This window comes from Parus major, chromosome 2 (assembly GCF_001522545.3).
Source record: "Parus major isolate Abel chromosome 2, Parus_major1.1, whole genome shotgun sequence".
In the NCBI taxonomy this organism is placed as follows: Eukaryota; Metazoa; Chordata; class Aves; order Passeriformes; family Paridae; genus Parus; species Parus major.
The window spans coordinates 7,768,915-7,791,817 of NC_031769.1; the positions used below are offsets into that span (position 1 = coordinate 7,768,915).

Genomic DNA, 22,903 nt, shown 5'->3' on the forward strand with positions numbered 1-22,903 from the left:
TTTTTTTTTTTTAAGTAAAGCTGCTCCCTTCTGTAGCTTACATTGTGCTAAATTGATGATGAAGAATAGTACGGTTTATGAAGATAAATGTCAGGAATGTCTTCTAAAGTAGACATTCAGATTTTTTTGGATTAATGGGAAAGAAGGTCAATAATTGCATGGATTTCAATAAGCTTGAGAAGAAATGGCATTCCTGTGGTGCTAGTGATTATTAAAACATTGTGAATTCATTTCAAGATACTGTACTCGGGTTTAATATATCTTCCATTGTGGAGGAATGACTCAGTAAGGGCTGTCAGTTTGTGCAGGTGATAGGAGATAATTCGTACAGCAATTGTATTTTTAAGAGAAAAAAGTTACAGCAGACAATACATAAATTTCTGTATGGTAGCCCTAATTTTAATTCTGCCTTATTAAATAGGGCCCTCCAGACTTCCAGCAGCATACGCCTGGACCAGTTCCTACCAACTTCTCCCAAGCCCCGAGGCTGCCAATCCAGGACCAGTGGAGAGGGCCACCCCCACCACCTCCACCACTCCCTCCTCCACCTCCTCAGGATAGAGATCCTTTCTTCATAGCAGGTGAGCATTTTCAGTCCCATTAACAATTAACACCCTCCTTTTGTAAAGTGACTCTGCACTGTGGCTACGTATCCCATAACATGAAGTGTTCAGAAGAACCTGAGGGCTGGAACATCCCATCTCATGTAGCCAGGCTGGTACATGCCTGGATACTGATATTGTGTTTGTCTAGTGTATATTTTTACTTCTTTTGATGTGGATTTTAACATGTTTTTTTTAATATGTCTTCACCTGTAACTGCCATGAATCCAGATATTTATATGGACACAAAAATAATATCTAAGTGATTGTTGCAATGAAGTTGTTGTGCTTTGTTGTATTTTGGATAACAAGTACTTTCCATATGCTTGGGTTTCCTCTTGTAACTCTTTAAACTCCCTGGGCTGTGTGTAGTGCAAGAAATTTGTAAGGTTAGATAAAATGATACAGCCTAGCAAACAAAAGAGAGGGTAAGTGCATGTTTATATTTATACCATATGTGTATATATGAAATACTATGTAATATATATAATACATAATATACTTGTATAATATGTAAAAATGTGCTAAATATCTGGTCAGCAAATGGTGCCAATGCTTTGAGTTCTTCTGTGGTTTAAACTATAATCGCTGGAATCCTTCATTGATTTTATTAAAGTAGAATTTCTAAAAGGCATTGCTGATTCCAGCAAAGAACAAGTTGTGCTGGTCTTTCAAGGATCAATTCCTTTTACACACAAATGACAGGAACAAGAGAAACATAACCTCGAGGGTAGCTCTTATAATTAAAACATCCCATACAGTTTTGCACTCTGCAAATTTCAGGTTACTTTCCGAAACAGACGAGAGCTTTATGTTTCTGAAATGTGTTCGTGTTCCGGGGAGGCTGTCATTTAATCAATTCTCTCGTTCTCACAGATCCGAGGTTCCCAGGTCATCCCTTGTTTGAGCAGCGGAGCCCCCCACCGCCACCGCCTCCCCCGCTTCTAAACAGCGCCCATCCCGTTCCCACGCAGAGCCCGATGCCGTTCAGCCCTCCCGGGCCCGCCTTTAGCCAGCAGGGACAGCAGCCGGTGTATCCCCGGGAGCGGCCGGTGCGGCCCAGCATGCAGCCCCAGGGCCCCGTGGGGATCCTGCACTTCAACCAGCCGGGCTCGGCCACCCCGCGGCCCTTCATCCCCCCGCGGCAGCAGTTCCTGCAGGCGCCGGGACAGCCCTTCCTGTCCCCGCACACGCAGCCCAGCATGCAGGTACGGGCCGAATGGCGGCTCCGAGGGGCACGGCCCGGCGGTGCCGTCACGGCCGTGCCCGGGGAGTGATGGCTCCGAGTCCGCTCGGGGCCGGGAGCGCGCGGGGCGGCAGCGCCCTCTGCCGGCAGCGGCCTCGGCCGCGGGGCAGCGCTCCGGGGATGTGCGGAGGGCCGGGATGAGCGTCATTGGGATGAGCGTCATTAGAAAACGCTCTGCGGGACACGATCTCTTGAATTCCTCTGGTTTTTTTTACGTCAGCTTACACAGGTTTAAGCGTAAGCTTCTGTCGGTCTGTTTTTTCCTCTGTATGATTTTAGTTTAACCTGGTTCATAGCTGCTAACAGTTGTAGGAACTCAGGAGCTGGAGCTGCTTTTCCAGGAGTTTATTACTTTGAAACTAAACTATTTTTTTTTCATGTGAAGGGTCCCATGCATCCTCCATTACAGCCTCAGCCACCACCTCAGCCTCAGCAGCACCATCACCAGCAGCAACAGCAGCACCATCACCAGCAGCCGCAGCAGCATCACCATCTGCAAGGGCCTCCACAGCCCTTGATGCCCATGAGCCAGCCACAGTTCAGGCCTCACATGCAAGCCACACAGCAGCAGCCAAATAATAACAGGATGCAGTGTCAGCCACGACAGGGTCCAATGAAGCCAAGGCATGTAAGTACCATGTACATCAGCGTCCTGCATGAGTACCAGGCATGTAAGCACAGGTTTCAAAACTCACCAGCGTGGGTTTTCAGTTTTATTTATTCCCTTCCTGCTCTTTCCCCTACTTTTACCATCTCTTGCTCATTTTCTGCCTTGATCATTTTATAATCTACATTGAAAAATATTATGTGCATCTTTCTTTCCCCTCTGGTCTTTAGTGTTCTTTTTGGTTTGGGTCCTGTAGGAGATGTTGCAGTTGCCCAAGAACCAGCAATGAATGGGTTGTGAAAGATGACAGATTTGCTTTATAACTGCTTCTAGTCTGTGATTCTGTGGGAGTCCAATTCTGTGACACTCTCTTGATTTGGAGGATTCTCTGTACCCCTGCTGATCAGTTTTCTGGTTGAGATAGTGCTTCTCCTGTCTTGTGAGTTTCCTCCAATGCAGCGTATTCTGCTGCTTGGTAGGTTGGGTAGCACAGCAGCTTGGAGCGGTGCTCAAGACAATGTAACTATAGTTTAGCATAATTGCTTTGATTGGGAAAGGAAATCACACAGTGAATCCAATTTCTGGGAATGGTGTTAAACAAGTGAGATAAACATTCACTTTTAATTTGAAATAAAAGTTATTAAGATGTTCTTTTTTTTGTATTTATTTTATGACATTAAAAATATTGTGCCTCTTCACAAAGCTCGTTTTCCCAAACTGAACTAAATCAGGAAAATGTGAAACCAGAACCACTTCAGCCTGGTTGGTGATGGAAGTCAGCAGTCTTTTTCCTTTCTGCTTTTCAGAGTACCCCATCACAGAATATTGTCAAGCGTTCGAATCAGCAGCTCCAGTCGACTGCTCCCAGGAACAGCAACTTGCGCGAGTTGCCGATAGCCCCGTCCCACGCCATGGAGATGAGCAACAACAGGCGAAACTCCACCCCAGCTGCTCAGGTCAAACCCATTACCAGCACCATGTCTGCCACCAAGTCTGTCACTGGTGGTGGCAACTCCCAGGGAAGGCCTGAGATGAAAGCTAAAGCAATCACTCCAGTGGGCCAGGCAAAATCAGAAGGAAAATCTGAACCAGAGGTAAGGGATTTTTATTTTTTTTTTTTATTTAACAGAAGACCAAAAACCAAACAAGAAACAAAGCTTCCACCTCTAAAAAACTTTTCTAGTCTGATTTATGAACTGAAAGCAACACTTACTGTATTATCCACAAAGTATTTTTTTGGTGCCACTAGAGGCCTCCCTTCTGAATTGCACTTTTCTCTTTTATCGCAACGGCAGAAATTTTCTCCATTGAAATAAAAGGTCTGGAAGGTTGGCAAGGCTATGGTGAATTTGTTTTTCAAGAGGAAGAGTAATTTCTACTAGGAAAAGACAGAATTTGAGTAAAGGTGACCAGTGATACAAGTTCCTCAAATACTCATTTCGCCCATTTTTGTCTTTGGGAATTATAATTTATTTTCAGGTCATCATATTTTTCTAAGTTTGAAAGCTTCTTCTCTGTCATTTTGTATGATGCTGTATAGCTCAAAGGAAAAAAAAGGCTATTTGGAGAGCTATCTTCCTCATGCTGTTTTCCTTTAGGCTGTTCAGTCTCTACTAGGCCTTGAGCATTCATGCAGGAGATCATAGCTGTGCTGTCTGTGGAGCTCTTGAGAAAGAAAATCTCTTCTTTATGAAACCTTTTCATGTAAGGGAAAAGAGGAGATGCTTTTAAGTCTTATATTTTGGAGAAAGTGATGCTGTTTGCCCTGCTGGTACTCTGCACAGTTGAAAAAAATCAGATGCCGGTGTTTTCAGCTCCACTGGATCATGTTGTGTGAACAGATGACCATTTCCCTGCACAGATCTCCTGGAAGCTAGAGAAGACTCTCCATGAGCTCTTTGTCTTTGAGAGAGTGGGTAGGATTGGACTGATGGAGCTCTTGATCCTGAGCATGATGGCTAAATGCACCCTGTGTGCTTTTTCAGGCTATTCTGTGAATAACTGTAAATCTTTATAGTTTTAGTTAACCATGAATCTTGTCTCAAGGACCAGGTTTTCTTCAACAACTATGGAAAGCTTTAATTGTGATAATGCTGTCTTCCTTTTAAGCTGCTCATGATTAGCTTTTCATCTTGTTCTTGAATTAGGGATGGTCATAACTAATTTCCACAAATGAGGCACAAAAGAAACCCAAAGCTATTAGTGTTTGACCTCCTGTGCACTTGCTTTTCAATGGAAAAAAAAAAAAATCCTTTTTTTAGCTTTCAATTTTTACCTTTTTTGGAAAATATATTTAAGTAATCTCTTACTCCTCAATTGAGTCTCTTGGAATAATCTCAGTCACAGAAAATGCAGTGCCTCATAGAGAAGCCTTGTTTTTCAGGCCATTAGTAAGGTAAGTCTTGAAAAATAAGCCACAGGCCTCCTTATGTAAAACATCTTGAAGTTATTCTGTAGTGTAGTCATGTAAAAATTAAGGCATTAGTTCCAAGGTATCTCTGGTAGCATTCAGAAAAATACAAGAATATTTTTAAATGTCTTTTAATTAAGCAAATTAGAAAACTAAAAATAACAAACTACAAACAAACTAGCAAACTAAATAAAAACTAACAAACAGACAACCCCATAGCAGTCATTTTGTTGTCTTCATTTTACATTTTAAACAAACTCTAGCCTGTGGTTATGAAACCAACCAATCTTACCTAAATTCTTGGTGTATCACAAATAAAGCTTTCTTTTTATTTCCCTGTCAAAACTGTGATTGAAAAAATCTGATACATGTTTTATGCAGGTTTTTGAAAAACAGGATAAAAAGCCATGGTTGTCTTGGAAAAAAAAATGAAGTCTCCTAATAGCCCTTGTAGATACATTTGGCAAGCAGGAGAATGTGACTGTGTGCACACAAAACCTCCTTCCAAAGCCCACCTGGAGCAGAGCCTGGTGCTGCAAACAGTGTAGTAGCAGTTGTCCCATTTCTGCTGTGCCCCTGCAGTGGTCTTGTTCACTACTGCTGCTTATTGTCACTCTTACAGATGGGAATGCTGCACTACAAATGTTCATTTACAATCATTTAGTCATATTCTTCACTGTTTTTGTAATGTGGGTTGCTACATATCTCTCCTGGGGCAGATTGTATGTTTTGCAGTCTTTTTGGCGTGTTTTTCTTGTAATTAGCTGACTTCATCCTATTCTTTTGCTTTTGATGATGATGAGAAAGAGTTAAGTTCTGTCACCTTTTCTAGCTGTATGGCACATAACTGAATTGGGCAGGTTATTTTGCAAGTGTCTTCAACTGGAAAATTAAGACTTTTCTTTGCATCTTTATTTCTAAAGAATCAGTGGCTGTATTTATGAGGGGCCTATCATTAGGAAGCACCAAAAAATAACAATATTGGCTGTTAGAGGTTTTGCTCACCCTAAATATAGATATTTGAAAGGGTTGCAACATGAGTGATTAGAATATTAAAAACTGTATATTAATGGAATGCTTGTGTTCCTGTTCCTGTGAGGCTGCAAAATACTGACCTTAAATGCCTGTTCAGAATACCTTTTACTCTCCAGGACTTAAATTGTATATCCTCAGTCTGAAAGATCATTTTGTCATTGAAATCTCTAGACAAATTATTCTAGCCTCTTATGTTTTAATGTTACAGCTTACGAAAATAAAGACAAGCTTGCTGAAAAGATCTGTGTTTATGCCACAGATCAAACCATTTGGATTTCTCTGTTCTTGCACCCATTTTACTGAGACACATAAGTGATTCTGGTTGCATGATTTCTTTTTTGTTCCTTGGGAGCCAACCAGAACATTAACAGTGTCTGGTTCTTATGACTCAGCATTTGGTTCTATTAATTGACAACTGATCCTGAAAAGGAATGGGTTTGTTTATTTCTTTTTAATGCACTACATGAAAAGCAAGCTACTGGTACTAGGACTTAAATTTCAGTAGAAAGCTTAATCCCTTGATTTAGAGTGTGTCCTTGCTGTCTTTTCCTAAGTCAACAGTGCCATTCTTGATTCCCCAGAGGAAGGATGTGGGACTGCTGCTTCTCTTGCTGGTGCTCTTCAGCTAGATTTAGGAAAGCAGGCTGTAATGTTTACTTTTGGTGTTTTCCATCAAAACTGCCTTGGACCTTAAGGCAGAAGAAAAACCTACAGCTAAGGCTCAGTCTCCCTTCAAACATCAGTGAAATGCATTGTGTTAAAGCTGTACAAAGATGGATGAGAATTTCCACTTGAAAAAAAAGCCAAAACCTGGCAGAAAAAACCCTCTCCTCCAAAACCAAGTGTGTGTCTGGCCTTTCGTACTCGGCAGCCTCCTGTAAAAGGAGGTGGCATGTACCTGTACAATGTACCATTTCTTCATGTTGGGGAGTTTTCTACCCAAAACATGTGAAGCTTAATAATTTATCTAGGGAAAAGGCTGCTCCACGTTTTTCTGCTTTTTCACCTACAGATAATGTTGCTTCCAGACACTGAACATGAAAATGAGAATGGTTTGAACTTTGAAGGATGTGTAATTTTTCCCAGTTGATTCTCTGGGCAAAATGCTTGCTAACCTGGCCTTTTTCTCCTTGGCAGTGCTGTTGTTTATTGTAGAAATCTATACTGGACTTACTAAACTAATGGGATAGAAATCATTAGCAATAGGTATTGTGTCCTGTGTTTGTCTTGACCCTGTCTTGCTTGTTCCATATGCCAAATGTCCTTATTACACATTATAGGTCATCTGTATGTACTACTCTATGTCATCTGTATGTACTACATATCACATACATGCCCCTACTCTCTGGAGTGGTTTATATAAGGTGCTCTTAAAGCTGAGGAGAAGGGGATTTAACTGCCCCTGTTTCCATTCTGATAATGATTTTGCTTTCTTTCTCAGTCTGTATTGTTGGGCCATTATACAACTAAATTCAGTTAAACCTGACTTCTGATGGAGATATTTTGTTAATCATCAGAGGGCCTTTATATTATTTTCCTCTAGCTGCAAGGGTATTTTGTTTAGAATTTAACCATAGTACTAACTTGCCTTTGAAGGATTTAGGTTTACCTCTAGCCTGTTAAGAGACTGATCTGCAGTTGTCATATAACCTCAGGGCTCTTGATGCTTGATTTTAACCTTTAAGAAGGGATTGACTTCCTAGGATCATTACTAATTTCCTGAGTTAAGTTCCAGAAAGGAAGGTTTTGGATTATATTTGGGATCAAGCTGCCTATATATTCTACTAAGCATTCTTTGAACTGCATGTGTGTTGGTAATATTTTGTCAGTCAGTCTGACAAAATATTGTCATTCATCTTTCTGTGTTTAATTCTGGCATAGTTGGAATGAGTGTGTCTGTCCAAGGGCTGTTGCAGGGATATTAGTCAGAGTCCCTCGGGATGTTCATTCCTTGTCTGCTGGCAGAACTCATTTGAGTGTGCTGCAAAGCTCACATCTCTGTGCTATGTGTAACCTTTGAGTTGGTGTTCTGAGCCTACCACATCGTGATCTACATCTCCCAAGGCCTTCAGAACTTGTTAGGTGATAAAATGAGCAGGCAAATCCCTCATAATAAAGGCCACCGGTAGAAGTGGCAGTCTCCTAGAGTAGTAGAGTAGTGCTGCAATGTTCCAGTTGAATATAAGGGAAAAAAAATTTACAGAGCTACTTCCAAAAGTACCTTGGTTCATGGTATCCATCAGGCTTGTTTAGATAAATTGTAAAATATTAGAGTCTAAACCAAAGCAGGTAAATAACTGATTCATTAAGTGAAACAAGTTGTCCCTCTGAACAATTGCGGTAATTATGATACTTAGTGTCTCTGAAAATGACTGAAAATTTTATTAACTGCATCAGGATCAGCATAAGAGCACATCCTCCACCTAGATGGAGCTTATGTATTTTCTCATCCTTTGCAAACTATTCTTAAGGGTCTTAATCTTTCCTTGTATTTCATAAGGGTCATATTCTATTTTTATTTTTTTTTTGCTACAATCCATCATCTCCAGTTGTCAATAAAAGATGAAATATCAGGGTTTCCTCTTGTAGAAGTATGTTTCTGTGCCATTTATCAACACAGACCTCTAATTTAGTTGTCACAGTGATTGTTCATCACCACCATCATGTTCCACAAAGTATAGATAAAGATGAGAACTTTTGGGTAGATGTAGCATTCTCATGCAAAGAACTGTATTAGATCTCATCCCTGAACTACGACCCATACTTAAAAAAATAAATACAAATTGTAAAAATGCAATTTGGTTAGTTTTATTTAGCCATTGTTTAGGCTTCGATTTAGACTGCTAATTAGATGCTTGTAATTGGATTTCCAGTTTGAGACAATGAGCTGGTTTTTGGTAACTGTGAGAATAATCCCTGTCAATACCTGCACAGGGAAGAAGCAGCTATAGCTGAAGGAAATGAGCATTCCTGATTTGTGCATTTGGGTGCTGTGAGTGCAAACCTGGCTCTGCTGGGCTTTCACATCCATGAGCCCAACATTATGGCTGAAACTGTTCTGAGTTTTTTCTTGGGTTGAGGAGGATACCAGAGTGCACTAGGATTAAAAGTGCTTGAATATTAAAAAAACCCCAAACCTTCAAGTAACATATTTGGGTCACATATGTTCAAAGAATGGCAGTTGTGTTGAAAATAGTTGGCACCCGGTTAATGCAAGATACATGAAGGTTCATCATAAGTTCCCAGTTTTTGAGAAATATTTTAACACTCTTTTTGCATTAACCTACCAGCATGTAAAGTACTGTTACTTGGGGAGGCTGTTGGAAGGAGTGATTAATACATCTTGAGTAGAATGTTGTCCTCATTACCATTTGGAAGCATTCTCTATAAGTCTAACTTGGTGTTTCAAATGGTTAAAAAGAGAGAAATAATAAGTATGCTTCCTAATTTTGAAAAATATATGCGATTTTATTGCAACAGCCATTTGATTTCTTTTCCAGGATGATGAGAATCTGCATTTCCTTGACTCTTGTCCATTTTTATACAGCTTTTCATAAGAACCTGTTCTGCCAGAGTTGAAGAATCTTTAGAAAGGTTATTTGATGGTGTGTAGTACTTTGAGGGGCCCAGGGCTGGAATATTAAAGGCATTCTCGATATACCATTAATATTCCAGCACTGCATTTGGCAACATTTTGATTCTGAAGAGAGTGCATGAGTTCAAGGTCAGAGAGATTGACTTGTGCTGTTCATTATAACCAATTATTGTGTGACAAATGAGTTTGAGATCAGGCTTAAAATTCTGTGAGAAAAATCAATAGTTCTAATCAGGGCCTTTCAGGTCATTTACCACCCTACCTTTTGTTACTTTGTCAGAAAAGAGCAAGATAAAACCTGTGTGACAGTGGGTTGCCTCTGTATTGTTACCTTCTATTTGAAACATATTTTGATATCTTGAATTATATTAATAGTTTAATTGGTTTTGGAAACTTTTAAATTAGGTCCAATTTGTAAAACTTTTTTTATTATTTTTTTTTTTAGTATTCAGATCAGATTTCTCAAGTGGTATTAAAGCTTTTCTGTCTAGGAAGTAGTGTATCTAAGTCCTAAACCAGATTTGAGCTGTTTGTCTGTAATGAATAGCAAATAAACCTTAGCAGCAGATACACTCCACTAATAGCTTTGGTTTGGTATCAGGGAAAATTTAAAAAGCTCTTCAGAGTCACAGCTTTACAACATCTGAAACAATTCCATGTTGCTTTGACCAGGCTGGGCATCTGTTTAGAATTTTATAAATTCATTTGGTTTTTTCCTTTATAGTATCCAGACGAAGATGAAGAAACTCGATTGTACCGTTTGAAGATAGAAGAGCAGAAGCGCCTGAGAGAGGAGATCCTGAAGCAGAAGGAGCTGAGACGGCAGCAGCAGGCTGGGGCCAGGAAGAGAGAGTTGCTGGAGAGACTTGCACAGCAGCAGCAGCAGCAGCCTTGCTCCCAGCAGTCCTACATGCAGCACGAGGAGGACTCCTCCGAGTTCCCCACCAACGGCAGCCCCTACATACCCCACTCCGGCTTGCAGACCAGGCACAACGTGAAAAACAGACTCCTTGTTAGAAAGCAAGACGCGGTAGTTGCAAACATCCACCCCAAACCCACAGATTTCCCCCAGGGCGCAGGGGACGGGCAGTACCAAGGACAGCAGATGAAGCCAGTGAAGCAGCTGAGGCAAACTAGAACAGTTCCTGCTCAGCCTCAGGCGCCACAGAAGGTGTTACAGAGCAAACCTGCCGCGGCGGCGCTGCCCGCGCCACAGGCGGCTCGAGTGGCCTCCGTCCCCGCGAGGCCCCAGGAGCAGAAGCCGGGGGTGAAAAGGACTGTCATGCAGCGGACAAACAGTGGTAGTGATGGGCCCCATGTCGGCAGCAAAGTCAGGGTGATTAAGTTGTCAGGAGGGGTAAGTTTACAAGGCTCGTCTCATCTGTGTGTCTCCTCGTGGTTTGTTTCTGTGTGTTTGACTCTCTGTAATCATGAAATAAAACACGGGCCTGAGCTGGTGAGGAATGTAACAGGTTTAGCGTACCTGATAGTCTATATATTATATTTTCAGAGCTGTGGCTTATTAGCAGTTATTAAGCAATTAGTGTTTCCTGTAATGCATTACTGTCAGGCAGTTACTAATGAAATCATATTTCAATACTCCTTTCTTTTAAGCTGTAACTTGGAGTCTGAAATCTGAAAGACCGCTCAATTGAGCTCCTTTTGCTTAAGGTTGATAGGTCTGAAAATTGCTCAGAGAGAAGAATTTAGGTGTATTTAATTAAGGTTTGGTTAAAAAGGACCTACTTATTTGGTAAGTGAGGCCACCTAATTTAATTGTGTGCAGATGTTGGTATTAGTATGGTTTCTACTCAGGGGAAGATGGCTTTTAATTTCTTGGGAAGCATGTTATGAAATTAATTTAAGCAGTATATTGGAGGGAGTTGTTTTCTGTTAGAGGCTGGGTTTAAAACATTACCATTTCACTTCTGCATCTAAATGAGATTTCCTTATCTCTTGATGTGGGGTCTTTTATCTGTAGTGTGTCCCTTGAGTACTGGTGTGGAGGACTCACAATGATGATCGTGAGGACAGTGTGCGTATTTAAAATCTGGGGCTTTGGTGAGAAAGTCTCTCGACCAAATTTCTTCTGTCTTAATGAAAAGACAAGTTAATTTGTTAGGGCTCTAAAGAAGCTAAGATGAGGGGACATAGAGATTGTGTTGTCAGTGTTTGAAGTCTGTCCTTGGGTTTATGCTGAGGAGGAAAGAATGATGTGATGTAGCAGCACACTGGGGGTGTTTTTCTGGAAGAGTGCTTTTAAATTATTTGGAGAATTTTATAGGGAAAACAAAACAGTGTGTAAAAGGGACTGAACAAGGCCTTGCAGGCTAGGCTTTACTCTGTAGAAGTGGGGAGGAAGTTGAAATGCTAAAGTCTTAACTACTTTCTATTAATGTTTTTCTACAGCTTATAAAAATTATACTCAGAACTATGAATTGCATAATGACTATATGGTCTTTCCAAATACTAACATGAAGGGTGTTATTGACTGCATAGACATCATGTACATAAGGTTGCTGTCAGTTCTAATTCCTCAGGCATGGTACCTTAAGTACAGAAGAATAAAATACAGGAAACTGAAAGAAACTCATTCTGTTGAGCTAAAAATATTTATATATAAGTATGTCTGCAGGAATCCCAGTGGCTTGCAAGAGGTATGACAGGTTTGTGATTCATGCATAATTGAATAAAGCAGTCATGCACAACTTCTTTTATTACGTGGTGAAACAAAACAATGCCAGTCACAACTGTATACAGCTCCTTGTAACAAATAGTTATCAGTGCCCCCAGCAGCATTCACAATGAAATAGTTTTTATCACAATGCTTTATTTCAGAAGACTGTGAATGGTTTGTTTCAGATAAGTCTCATGGTAAGAAAGAGCAATTAGCTTAATTATTAATGCATGTATAACTCTTTCATTGTGTACAGAAGCAGATTTACTCTGTCCTCAACTTTCAGATCCTGAGGTTTCAGCAAGGTGAAGCAGGTTTTTTACATGTAGCCTTTGTCACGGTTCTCATGTTGCTGTGGACTTTTTAAGTTTCCTTCCAACTGTGGGAGAGTGAAACCAAGCATTGCAATTGGCTGTTAACACTGATCAAGATAGTTGATTAATTTTTAATCAGTTAGTGATAAGCTGAATCTGTGACTTTATTTCTTTGACCACACAAGGAAAAAAAATATAAATTGAACAGTAGGGTAGACAATCTGCTAGTCCATTTTTGACAGGATTTAAAAGAGGAGTTAAAAGGTGCTTGGACTCCCAAGTATTATCACAATTGGAGATCATACATAGTTTCCATGCCTTAATCCTATTTATTTTCATGACTTTTGCCTGAGCACGAAATATAAATCAGAAGCCAAATATCCTTTTCCCTAGCCATTCTGCTTAGTGTGTAATAGTGTTTCTTCTTTTTCCTTGCCTTTGGCCAGAGGGTTGCTGGTGTCTCTTACCTGTATGCACTGGCTCTATCCTGCAGCTAAGCATCCCTGCCCTTGCTCTCTGTCTTAATTCCTTGTCCTCTTTCCCTTACTTGAGCTCCTTTGTGCAGAGGTTTTGAATGCATTTGTACAAGTGAGATAGAAAGAATGCAGGTTCCCTTTGGAAGGTCACTGGGTTCAAGTGAAGAGCTGGCAAATGTCTCCTGTGCACAGTGCCATTGGGGAGCTCTCGCTGGAGGAGCTGCTGGAGTCCAGAGCTGTACTAACTCCAGACCAAGCTGGCCTAAACCAGAAACTGGTAACAAGGACTGTTACTAAATCAGTAGGGCCATCTATAGAGCCAGGATCCAGTGGTTTGATGTTGCTGCTGATGTTTTTTGTGTAACAGTTAAGCAGTGTGGTGTGTTGGTGAGAATTGTGGAGTACAGATACTGTCAGAAGAGAATGGCTCCATTTCTTGGGGGCAGTGTCTTTACCAGGCTGAGCTTTTGTCTGTGTTGCTGGGCAGAGCAGCGCTACCAAAGATCTCTGACCTGCAGGTAGAAGTACCCCGTGGGTCCTTAGAAGATGAAATGGTCTTTCATCTGTTTTCACAGTATTCTTTTGTGAGAAGATTTTACTTTTGGAATTTTAAGAATTACCTTGTAAATTACAAGAATATTTTAACTTGTTCAGTTTTTCTGATGCATAGGATGCCTTAATTTATGACTTCTTGTTCTTCAGGAAAATGAAAGTAGAAAATGATTCAGCATTTCCAGTATGTCAGACTGTATATCAAGGTGACATGTTAGGTACTGTCAGTAATGATTTTGTCTGTTGATGCTTTTTTATTTTTTAAATAAATCCCACCCTTTGCCTCCCCTCCAATACTGATTTGCCCATCCCTTTCTAATATACATATAATTTATGCAGGAATGGCAGTAAAGTGAATAGCTTTCCATTTTAATTACTCCTTTAAATGTTATGTTCCTGAATTAGGCAGTGTTTAGCACATCGACTTGGAATTCTTTTGTTGCTGGCTTGGTTTTAGATTTGGTTTTTTTGGAGGATGGGGAGTGGTTGTTGCGGATTTTGGTGGGGTTTTTTTGTTGCTTTGTTTCTGGTTTTGTTCTTGGTTTTATTTTTTCCAAGGAGGCTCAGTTATCTTTCAATGGATCCAGTGTGCTTTGTTTTTTGTGGCATTTCCTCAGAGCTGTCCTTTTCAGATACAGGAGTTCAGTGTATTCACTGAGTATTCATATTTGGAAATTTTACTGTTAAAGCATCTGAGACTTGCTGGGCTTGCTGAGGAGCCTGAAGTCAATCCTAAAGTTACTTTTAAGTATAAAATCAATGAAAGTGTAGGAAGGAAACACCCTAATAAATCACTTCAAAATGTGATCATAAAATTATAGAAATTAAGGGTGAAAAGAGTATTGAACTGATCTGTTTGAAGGGCTAGGATGAACTCTGTATTATTCCTGGCAGATTTGTCCAACCTTTTTCTGAGATCTCATTATAGCAGATTTCCCAGATTATCTATTCCAGTATCAAATGTGTATATTAAGGAGAATTTTCTTAATGACCAAATCACATTTTCTTGGTGTAATTTTGAATTTCTGATTATTTGTACTATACTTGAAGAGAGATGGGGAAGAATTTCTCTCTCTTTGTGCCTGTCTCTCTTTTTAAAGAGATCTTAGCTGTTTCTGAACTCTTAAGATCTTTCATTCTCTCTTGATGAGTCATGTTTTCTAATACCTTGGCTTTGTGGTGCTCTTTGGGCTCTCTGTCATCAATCTCTGTTAAGAGCTCTAGTCCTAAATGCAATTGAATCACTTAAGTCAGTATATTCAGGGTTGTTTTAGTCCTGGAAGAACAGGTTTGTACCAACTATAACCTTATATAACTTAAGATCATATGAAATATATGCTGAACATGTTTCCTATTTAGTTGGAGGTTCTGTGGTAAATTGCAATATCTTATAATCTCTGTATCATTGTCATCTTATGTTGTTGGATGATTTTTCTCTTAGCCAGAAAATGTCCTGCCATGCTCAGAGCGCTGTGTGTCTGTCCCAAAGGCCTGAAAATGCTGGGTTCTTATGCTGCACCAAGAACACACCACTCTGTGTCTCTGTGGAAAGCTGCACAATGAGGGTTTTTTCATAAATACATATATAGATAAAATACATATATAGATAAAAATTTGGTATTCCCTGTTGCATTACAAGCAGTATCTTAAAAGTGATCCATATTCCTGAAAACCTGAAATGCTTCATATGAAAAAAGAGGTGGCAAATTCTTCTGTTTGAAAAGCCTGTCACAGAAAAATGTCCTTGGGTTGCAAAAACAAGATGGAAATGGAAGATGGACAACTTTGTTCGTATTTCAAGCAACTGGGAAGTGTGAGATGAATATGGAAAAAAGATACTGATTGAGATGATTCTTGTTTGATAATGTAACCTTATCAACCAATTTTGCTTAATATTTGTACTTGTTTCTACTTGCATGTATATGTTCAAGTTTAATTAAAAATATTTGACTTGAAAGCTCTTTAGCGCCTTTCATGTAAATATGTCAGGAATTGCAAACACTGAGAATTGTAGCATTTGTGTGGGAAGTTCATGAGGGAGCCCTTTCCCCAACCCCTGACAAAGGAACCCTTGCCCTATTATAGGCCCTACAGTCCCATAACTTATTAAGAAGTGGGAGAATGGCTTTGGTGTTTATTTGTTTGCCACTGTTGGAAGGAGGTGCCCACCTGGGAGTGGGCTGAGGGAGCTGCAGGAGCCGTGTCTGAGCACCCAGGTACCATGGCAAAATGGGTACGACCTCTGAAGCAGCAGTAATGTAAATGCTGTTGAAGAAGGACTCTGCCTGCCATAACCTGCAGGATTTCACTCTGGAAATATTTCACAAATGGACATGAATTTCTTAATTGTAAGAAACTGTTGAAATGTGTCCAGAGGAGGTCTCAAAGTTGATAAGGAGACTGGAGCACCTCCCCCCTGAAGACAGACTGAGAAAGCTGGGGCTGTTCTGCCTGGAGAAGGTTCCAAGGAGACCTTATAGAACCCCTTCCTAAAGGGGGCTACAAGAGAGCACAAGAGGGACTTCTTACAAGGGCATGGAGTCATAGGACAAGGGGAATGCCTTCACGCTGAAGAAGAGTAGATTTATATTGCATGTTAGGAAGAAATTCTTTTCCTGTGAGTGTGGTGAGGAACTGGAACAGGGTGCCTAGAGAAGCTGTGGATGCCCCACCCATCCTGGAAGTGTTGAAGTCCAGATTGGATGAGGCTTTAAGCAATCTGGGTTAGTGGAAGGTGTCCCTGCCCATGGCAGGAATATTTGAAAATGAGTAATAAACTGAGTCCTCCCAGACCTTCAGTGAGGATGGTCCCTATAGAGACAGACTGTAATGGATTGGGGTCAGGAGGTGGGCTGTGCTGTACTCCTTAGGGCATATTTGATTACTGGGAAAAAGAAATAGAGGGGCATGTGTGGGTACACTTAGCAAGTGAGAATTAACGTGGCAGCCAAACCAGACACAGATAATACATCTTATGGGTTTCTCATAAAATGCATGAAAGGGAGAAGAGATACCTAAATTGAATCTGATTTTTCTGTGGATAACTTGGATCTAGAGTGCAGTAAAGTATTTTCTATTGTAGACTGCAGAGCAGGTTTCCCTTTTCCTCAGGAGACTTTTAAATTATATGTTGAAGAAGAGTGCAGCTTGCTCCTGAGCACCCAGAAAGCAGTGTGCTTGTTGCTTGTCACTCTTCTTGGGTCTCGAAGGAGAGTTTCTCTGCCATGGTAAATGTTACAGTGCAGAATTCTTTATCTGTGGGATGTTGGTGTTACAGAGTATCTTGGAGCCTGGTGTCCTGATGAAGACAGCTGTGACACCAGTAAAGTGCTTTACAAAGAGAGTCAGATTTCATATGAAAATGCAGTTTCTTAACTTGGGAGGCAAGCATGCAGAGTTGTACAGTTTAATATTTTGAGAAGTCACATCCCTCTGTTGAGGAGTTGGACCACTTGGAACAGGCCTTTAGTGCAGAGGTTTGGCTCTTGAGCTGAGAGTGTTTGGGGTGGGAGGGAGTGGGGGCTCTCTTTTTTTAAGACTTACCAGGAGCTTCAGGCAGGATGCAAGAGGGATTTGACTTGCCAGTAGTTTTAAGCTTCAAGGAACATGAACTAGAAAGGCCAGACATGGCACAAGAAAGGAAGTTCTAGTGGTGCAGGTTTCTGATATCCAGTACTGCCTTTGTATGCTGTAGCTGGTGTCCAGCTGGGAAGTGCCTCCTCCAGGAGCTCTGGGCCATCACAAGTTTTGTATCGCTGATAGGAGCTTTTTCTCTTGGTCTTTCTCTGTAGGTCCAGTCTTTGCTACAATTCCCTGTACAAAAACCTCTCAGACTGGCAGCTGAAAAGCAAACTGGGAAACTTTGCTTAAAACATTGTTTATCTATGTTATGTATCTTGAACATGACACATAAAAATAAAAGTATTTCTGAGAGTATTACACATGTCCATTCCAGAACTTTGATTTTGCTATAGGTTTGACATACAGTTTTTATTATTTTTTTTTCATAATGTGTGGGTGGGTGATTTAACTAAAAACCATGTAGTTGTGATTCAACACTGATTCAAGCTGTGCTTTTTACACTCCCAGTGAAACTTCATGCAGCATGGGTATGGCTGGGATTCTCTTTGGCTGGTCTTTCTCCATGCCTTAGTTCTCCTTTCAGGTGGATGAGGGGAGACTTCAGTTCAGAATTGTGTTAGTACATGGGATTAAGTGGAATTAGCTGCTTTTTCTGCAAGACTTTTTCTTCTTGCTGTTGTGACTTTTCATACACCATTAGGCACAGAAGATACCCATCACATCATGGCTTTCTGAAGCAGTGCAGCAGTGTCTTTTTATCACAGGAAGGGAACTATTTCAGCATTTTATTTATTTATTGCTTAGTTTGGGTGCTCTTGCTTGGGTTAAATTCAGTCTACAAAAATTTTAGGCTGGGAAAAATTACCCCTAAATCACCGACTATCATCAGAAGTGTCTTTTTTCTCTGGTGTGAACTGGGAATGATTGGCTCTTTCATCACTTTTGTAGTCTGATGTAGCTTATTGCTGTGTGTACTTTGAGTCAAAACTAGCCCATTAATATGTCTTAAACCAATTGTTAATGATAAGTTGTCTATTGATAGAGTGGCATTTTCTAGCCAGGTGGGAGAGCAGTTTTCTTAACTACTGCTATTCTAAAAAAAAAATAACCAAAACCTTTTAAAGGTCCTAGAAGGCCTGTAAAAAAAAAAAGTCTCCAGGTGTTTCTCATTGGCATTTGACAGATTGAAAACAGATCGTCAACTGTTCAGAAACAGTGCCTGGTCATGTCACTGGTTGTGGGATATTTGGCAAGTGATTAGGCTTCCTATTCCCAGGTCCCCAGTCTGTCAGCTAGCTGTATCAAAAGTGGTAAAGCATTTGGAGCACCAGTCAAAGAGGAATAGCTCATTGTTAGGGGTTTGCTTTTAATATGTGTTCCTGATAATTGTGGTGAAAAAATACTTGTATATATTAGATGAAAGTCACTGTTGTTCTATGTGGTTTTTGCTTTACATTTCTTTCTCTTTGTTATGTGGGAATCAGCTGTCTTTGTAGATGTCTGTCTGTTTTACTACAGTCAGTTGCAGTATCAGTAAAATACAAGTTTACTTTGGAAAACTCATACAGCTGATGAATAGTCATTTCTCTTGTCCTGAAAGTAAAGATGAATTTAATAGCTGAAAGGATGTTTTCCTCCCCCAACTACTGTGATACTTTAAAAGTACTAATTTCTATAAATACTGACTTAAACTGGTAACAGATGAGAGGTTTCTCCTTTCTTACAAGAAATCAATCACAGTAGTTTTGGACTGAGATTTCCCTACAAGATTTAAGTCTTCATCATGCTACAGAGAATTTGAGTTGTAATGCATCTCAGAAAAGAGACAACATTTTGCTTCTCTGTTATTTTTACACAAATCAAGCAGAGTTTATTTATTCCCTTTAAGTGCCTTATCCGGCATGCGCATCCCTTTGCTATTGGACAGTTTTGAATTAGCTTTACAAAGATTACATGGATAGACACAGCATTGTGGTAGTTAATAGAAACCTGTGCAGTGAGGTCTGTGGGCTGCAAGATCACTAACAGTGCCAATGACAGTGAAGTATGGCCTTATCGAAAGGAGAATTCATAAGAGGCTGCCCTGGGACACTGCACCACTGTCCTTCTGTGTATCCTGACAATGTTATCTGTCCTCTCAGTACGGAGTATCAAATGTCTGTCACGAGTACAGAAATTAATTTAATGTCACCTGAAGACATGCAATTAATCTTTTAGAGGTTTTCATAATACCTTTACAGAAAGAGTTGCCAGTTTGGCGGATTTGGATTTTGGGGTTTAGCAGAAGATAAGGAAAATTAATTTTTCATCAGGGTTAATACAAGCTAGCAGGGCCACAAAGGCTGAGAAAAATGGTTTGGGAATTTGTCAAGTGTTGTCACTCTAGAATAATGCTGCTTAACGTCTGATAGGTCTAATCAAGAGTTGGGATTTCTATAGAGGGGGATTAATCAATTTGCTCACTACAGAATGCAAGTTGGTGATACCATTCCTTCATGGGGTTTAAGAATGAAAATAAGATTTGATCTGTCAAATTGCAAGCAGCTCTGACAGTATCAATAGGCATTTTTATCAGTACATTTTAAAGCATTTGTTATAAATAAATTTGTCCTGTTAATGTTGGTGGCAAATAAACTTCATCTTCATCATAAAACTGTCATAATGATTATGACAGAGGGCTCCAGCTTGCTAAATTCAAGCAATCCTTCATAAAATTCTGCTTTTAGAATTTGTAATCTCATATTTGACAGAATTCTTTCTGTGCTGCTCAAAACACACTGGCTATATATAGATCTGTATAGTGAGTGGCTGATGAAAAACAGCCTTGATAGGTATCAGTGAATTGGTTCTAAAAGTCATGGCCATTGAAAGGCATCAGTTCTTTTTGTTAGTCTAGTTTCAGGTCAAACTGCAGATTCTTCCAGAGCAGAGGTTTGAAAAACATTCACCATATAAATCAAATCCTTGTACATATCTTTTGAGCTTTGTTTATATATACACATTATTTGAAATGAACTTGTTTTGACACTGCTCACATTCGTTCAGTACTTGAAATTTGAAAGATACTTTTTGTAGTTTCCCCTGAACAGAACTCCTGCAACTTAAAAAGGCATTTTCATTGCTCCAGCTTTAATTGAATAATAGAAAAGTTTCTTTTAAGAGAACTTTTTCCTGGCCAGATCTTGGGAAGGTAGACCCTTTGTAGAACTTGGAAATTTGGAGCTCAAAACTCAGGATGATTTATAATCTAGAAATTCAGGAGTAGACAATAAGAGGAAATCATTCTTCCTTCATTGATTTGCAGACAATGGAAATCCATTTTCTGCGCAGGACTTTAGAGGAAATTTGAAGTATAAAATCCGAGCTTGTACCAATCTCTGTGGTTGACTAAGGTGTTCTACCTGGGGTCAGCATTTTGTACATCAAATTATGTGAGACAGGCTATGATGATGAATAGATGCATCTCTGAAAAATTTAGTGCAGCCCTGTACTTTGTAAAATACTGTAGGAAAGAAAATGCATTTTGACATGAGAAGGATTAAAATTTTAATATTCCTTCTGTTGTTGCACATTTAAATCTGGGGAGGGCAGTGATGTGAGCTGATGAAAAACAACAATACAATACAACAATACAAGACAAGAAATTGTCTTTAGGAGAAGCAAAAGTTGATTTAAGATGAGCTAGACCTGAGACAAACTAGAAGAGATGTTAGCAATTTAGCTTCTGTGATTTGGATGGCATTTGGGGTAGCTACTGCAGTACAGCTTCAGTGGACTTCCCTTCTTGCCTGTAATTTGTGTGTTTTGGTGCCAGCTCATGAAGGAACATCAGGAGTCAGTGTATGTACAGTCATCTTTACAGCTGTAGGTCCTTTCCTCCAAACTGTCAGTTTGTCAAACTCTTCTCCTGTGAGCATGTGACCTGTCAATAATGTTCTCAGGTTTTGTGGCTTTAAGTCCAGAAGTTAAACAGCTCTTTCCAGGTCTTTTGCTTGATTTGGTTCTTTGTTGTTGTACCTGGAAAAGCCACTTGTTGTCCTGCATAGAAATTTAAAGAATGATGGTGGTGGTGAGAGTAATTTGTCATTACATGGTACTACACAGGTTATTCATTTTGGCTCAGACACTGTTTGTCCTTGCCCTGTCGTGTCTTTAACCAGTGAAAAAGGAATTACTGCTAAAATGCTTCTTCTGTGTCGTTTTGCTTGTTGGCACAAGTCACTTAGCAGTCACATTTGTCTTTTATTTCTTAAGAAAACCACCAGGTTTTATCTTTGTTTGAAGCCAGGCTGCCTGGAACAGGAACTACTGCCTTGCTGTCTTGCTCAGCTCATGTCCCCGACTCATGGACCTCTCTGGAGAAGCAGCACTGCAGCTTTCTCTGCTTCCCCTCTTTGAGTTGTCTCAAAACCAGTAAATGTTCAGAGCATTAATGTAAAAAACAGGGTTGATCCAGTTGCCTTTGCTTTCCTTATTTTTGCAGGAACAAGCAAAGCTTGTTCCATCCTATTTCTGAAATGGGTCAATTAATTAAAAAATCCAGAGTTTTCCACCTTTTCAGACTGTTGCATAAGCACTGTGGTAGCAGCAAAGTCTGATGGTGGCATTTGAGACCCCAGCAGGGAACAAATCCCATCAGATTTTTCATCAGTGCAAACCAATGTTGTGTGCTAATGCCTTTGACTCTGTTACAGTTCTGTGTTCAGTTTATACGGTTTTATTTGGTGATAATTGAGCTTGGTTGTTAAATATTCGGTGGTTGTTGGCCATCCTAGACTTTTATGTGAAATGATTGTTTGCTTTTGAAGTTTCAGTAATGAGCATATTGGATGTGTTTTGTACCTGAGGGCTTTGCTCTCAGATGCTCTTCCGATGTGCTGGGATCATTTTTTGGTTTGGAAAGAGATGGTTGCAAATATTTATGGTTCTCCCAGCAGGCATTTAACAGAGATTAGATTTTAACTCCCAGTTATTGCATTTAAATTCCTCCTAGAATTTTTTTTGTTCATTTTAGTTTCATCATCTTCCAGCTGCTGTAGGGTTGAATAAAAGAAATTATCTGATCAAGGCATAGAGCTTATGGTGATGCTGATATCAGAACTAATACTAAAAAGAGAAGGATTTAATGCTGGTAAGGTTTTGTGCATATGTTTGGGTTTTTTCAGGAGTGCTCTTGCTTTTGTATTCATGAATACAAATTGAAGAGAAACTGAAGGGAAAGCTTTATAATTTCTCACTAATTGCTGCTCTCAAAGGTTTGTAGACAGAACTTTCCATGAAGACTTGGTGACATTCAGTTCAGCAGATTAAAAAACATGTTTGTGATTAGAGGTGGAAAAGACAGATGCAGCTTTCTTGTTTTGGACACTGTGGACAAATGCCATGATGATCTTTAGGATTTTCCCTGTGACAGATTGTGCTTTTGAGTTGTAGTGCAAGAAGGTTTGAAGCTGGTTTGTCTGGGATTTAAGTACTTGAGTTCTTGAGAAGTTGTAGCCTACATATGCTTTATAATGCAGAGGCCTTGATTACAGGTGTAAATTGTTAACTAAGGAACTTGCAATGTGAGACTGGCCTACGTACCACAGACTAGTTCTTACCAAGTCTTAGTTGAGGCTTAGTAACTAGTCCTCACTAGGTGTTTCTTTTGCTTTTCTTTAACGTAGAGAGGTACTAATTTGTATTCTCAATGAAAATAATCTTGCTGTTAGACCCTAAGTCTGTTCTTTCTGCACCCTTGTGTTTTGTCTCCTTATCCTCAAGAAATGTGCCAGGTAGCATGAAACCCTCTGGTTTGTGATTTGTTA

General features: G+C 39.9%; 1 protein-coding gene across 1 annotated transcript in view; it reads left to right on the plus strand.

Moving 5' to 3' along the window:
- The window catches only part of RBM33 (RNA binding motif protein 33), a 91,069-nt gene that overhangs the window by 47,310 nt on the left and 20,856 nt on the right, over positions 1-22,903 (plus strand). Inside the window, exons 11-15 of the mRNA XM_033512271.1 lie at positions 422-581; positions 1,479-1,810; positions 2,234-2,476; positions 3,262-3,549; positions 10,220-10,852. Coding sequence (XP_033368162.1) covers positions 422-581; positions 1,479-1,810; positions 2,234-2,476; positions 3,262-3,549; positions 10,220-10,852 — 1,656 coding nt within the window. The remainder of the gene's footprint in view (positions 1-421; positions 582-1,478; positions 1,811-2,233; positions 2,477-3,261; positions 3,550-10,219; positions 10,853-22,903) is intronic.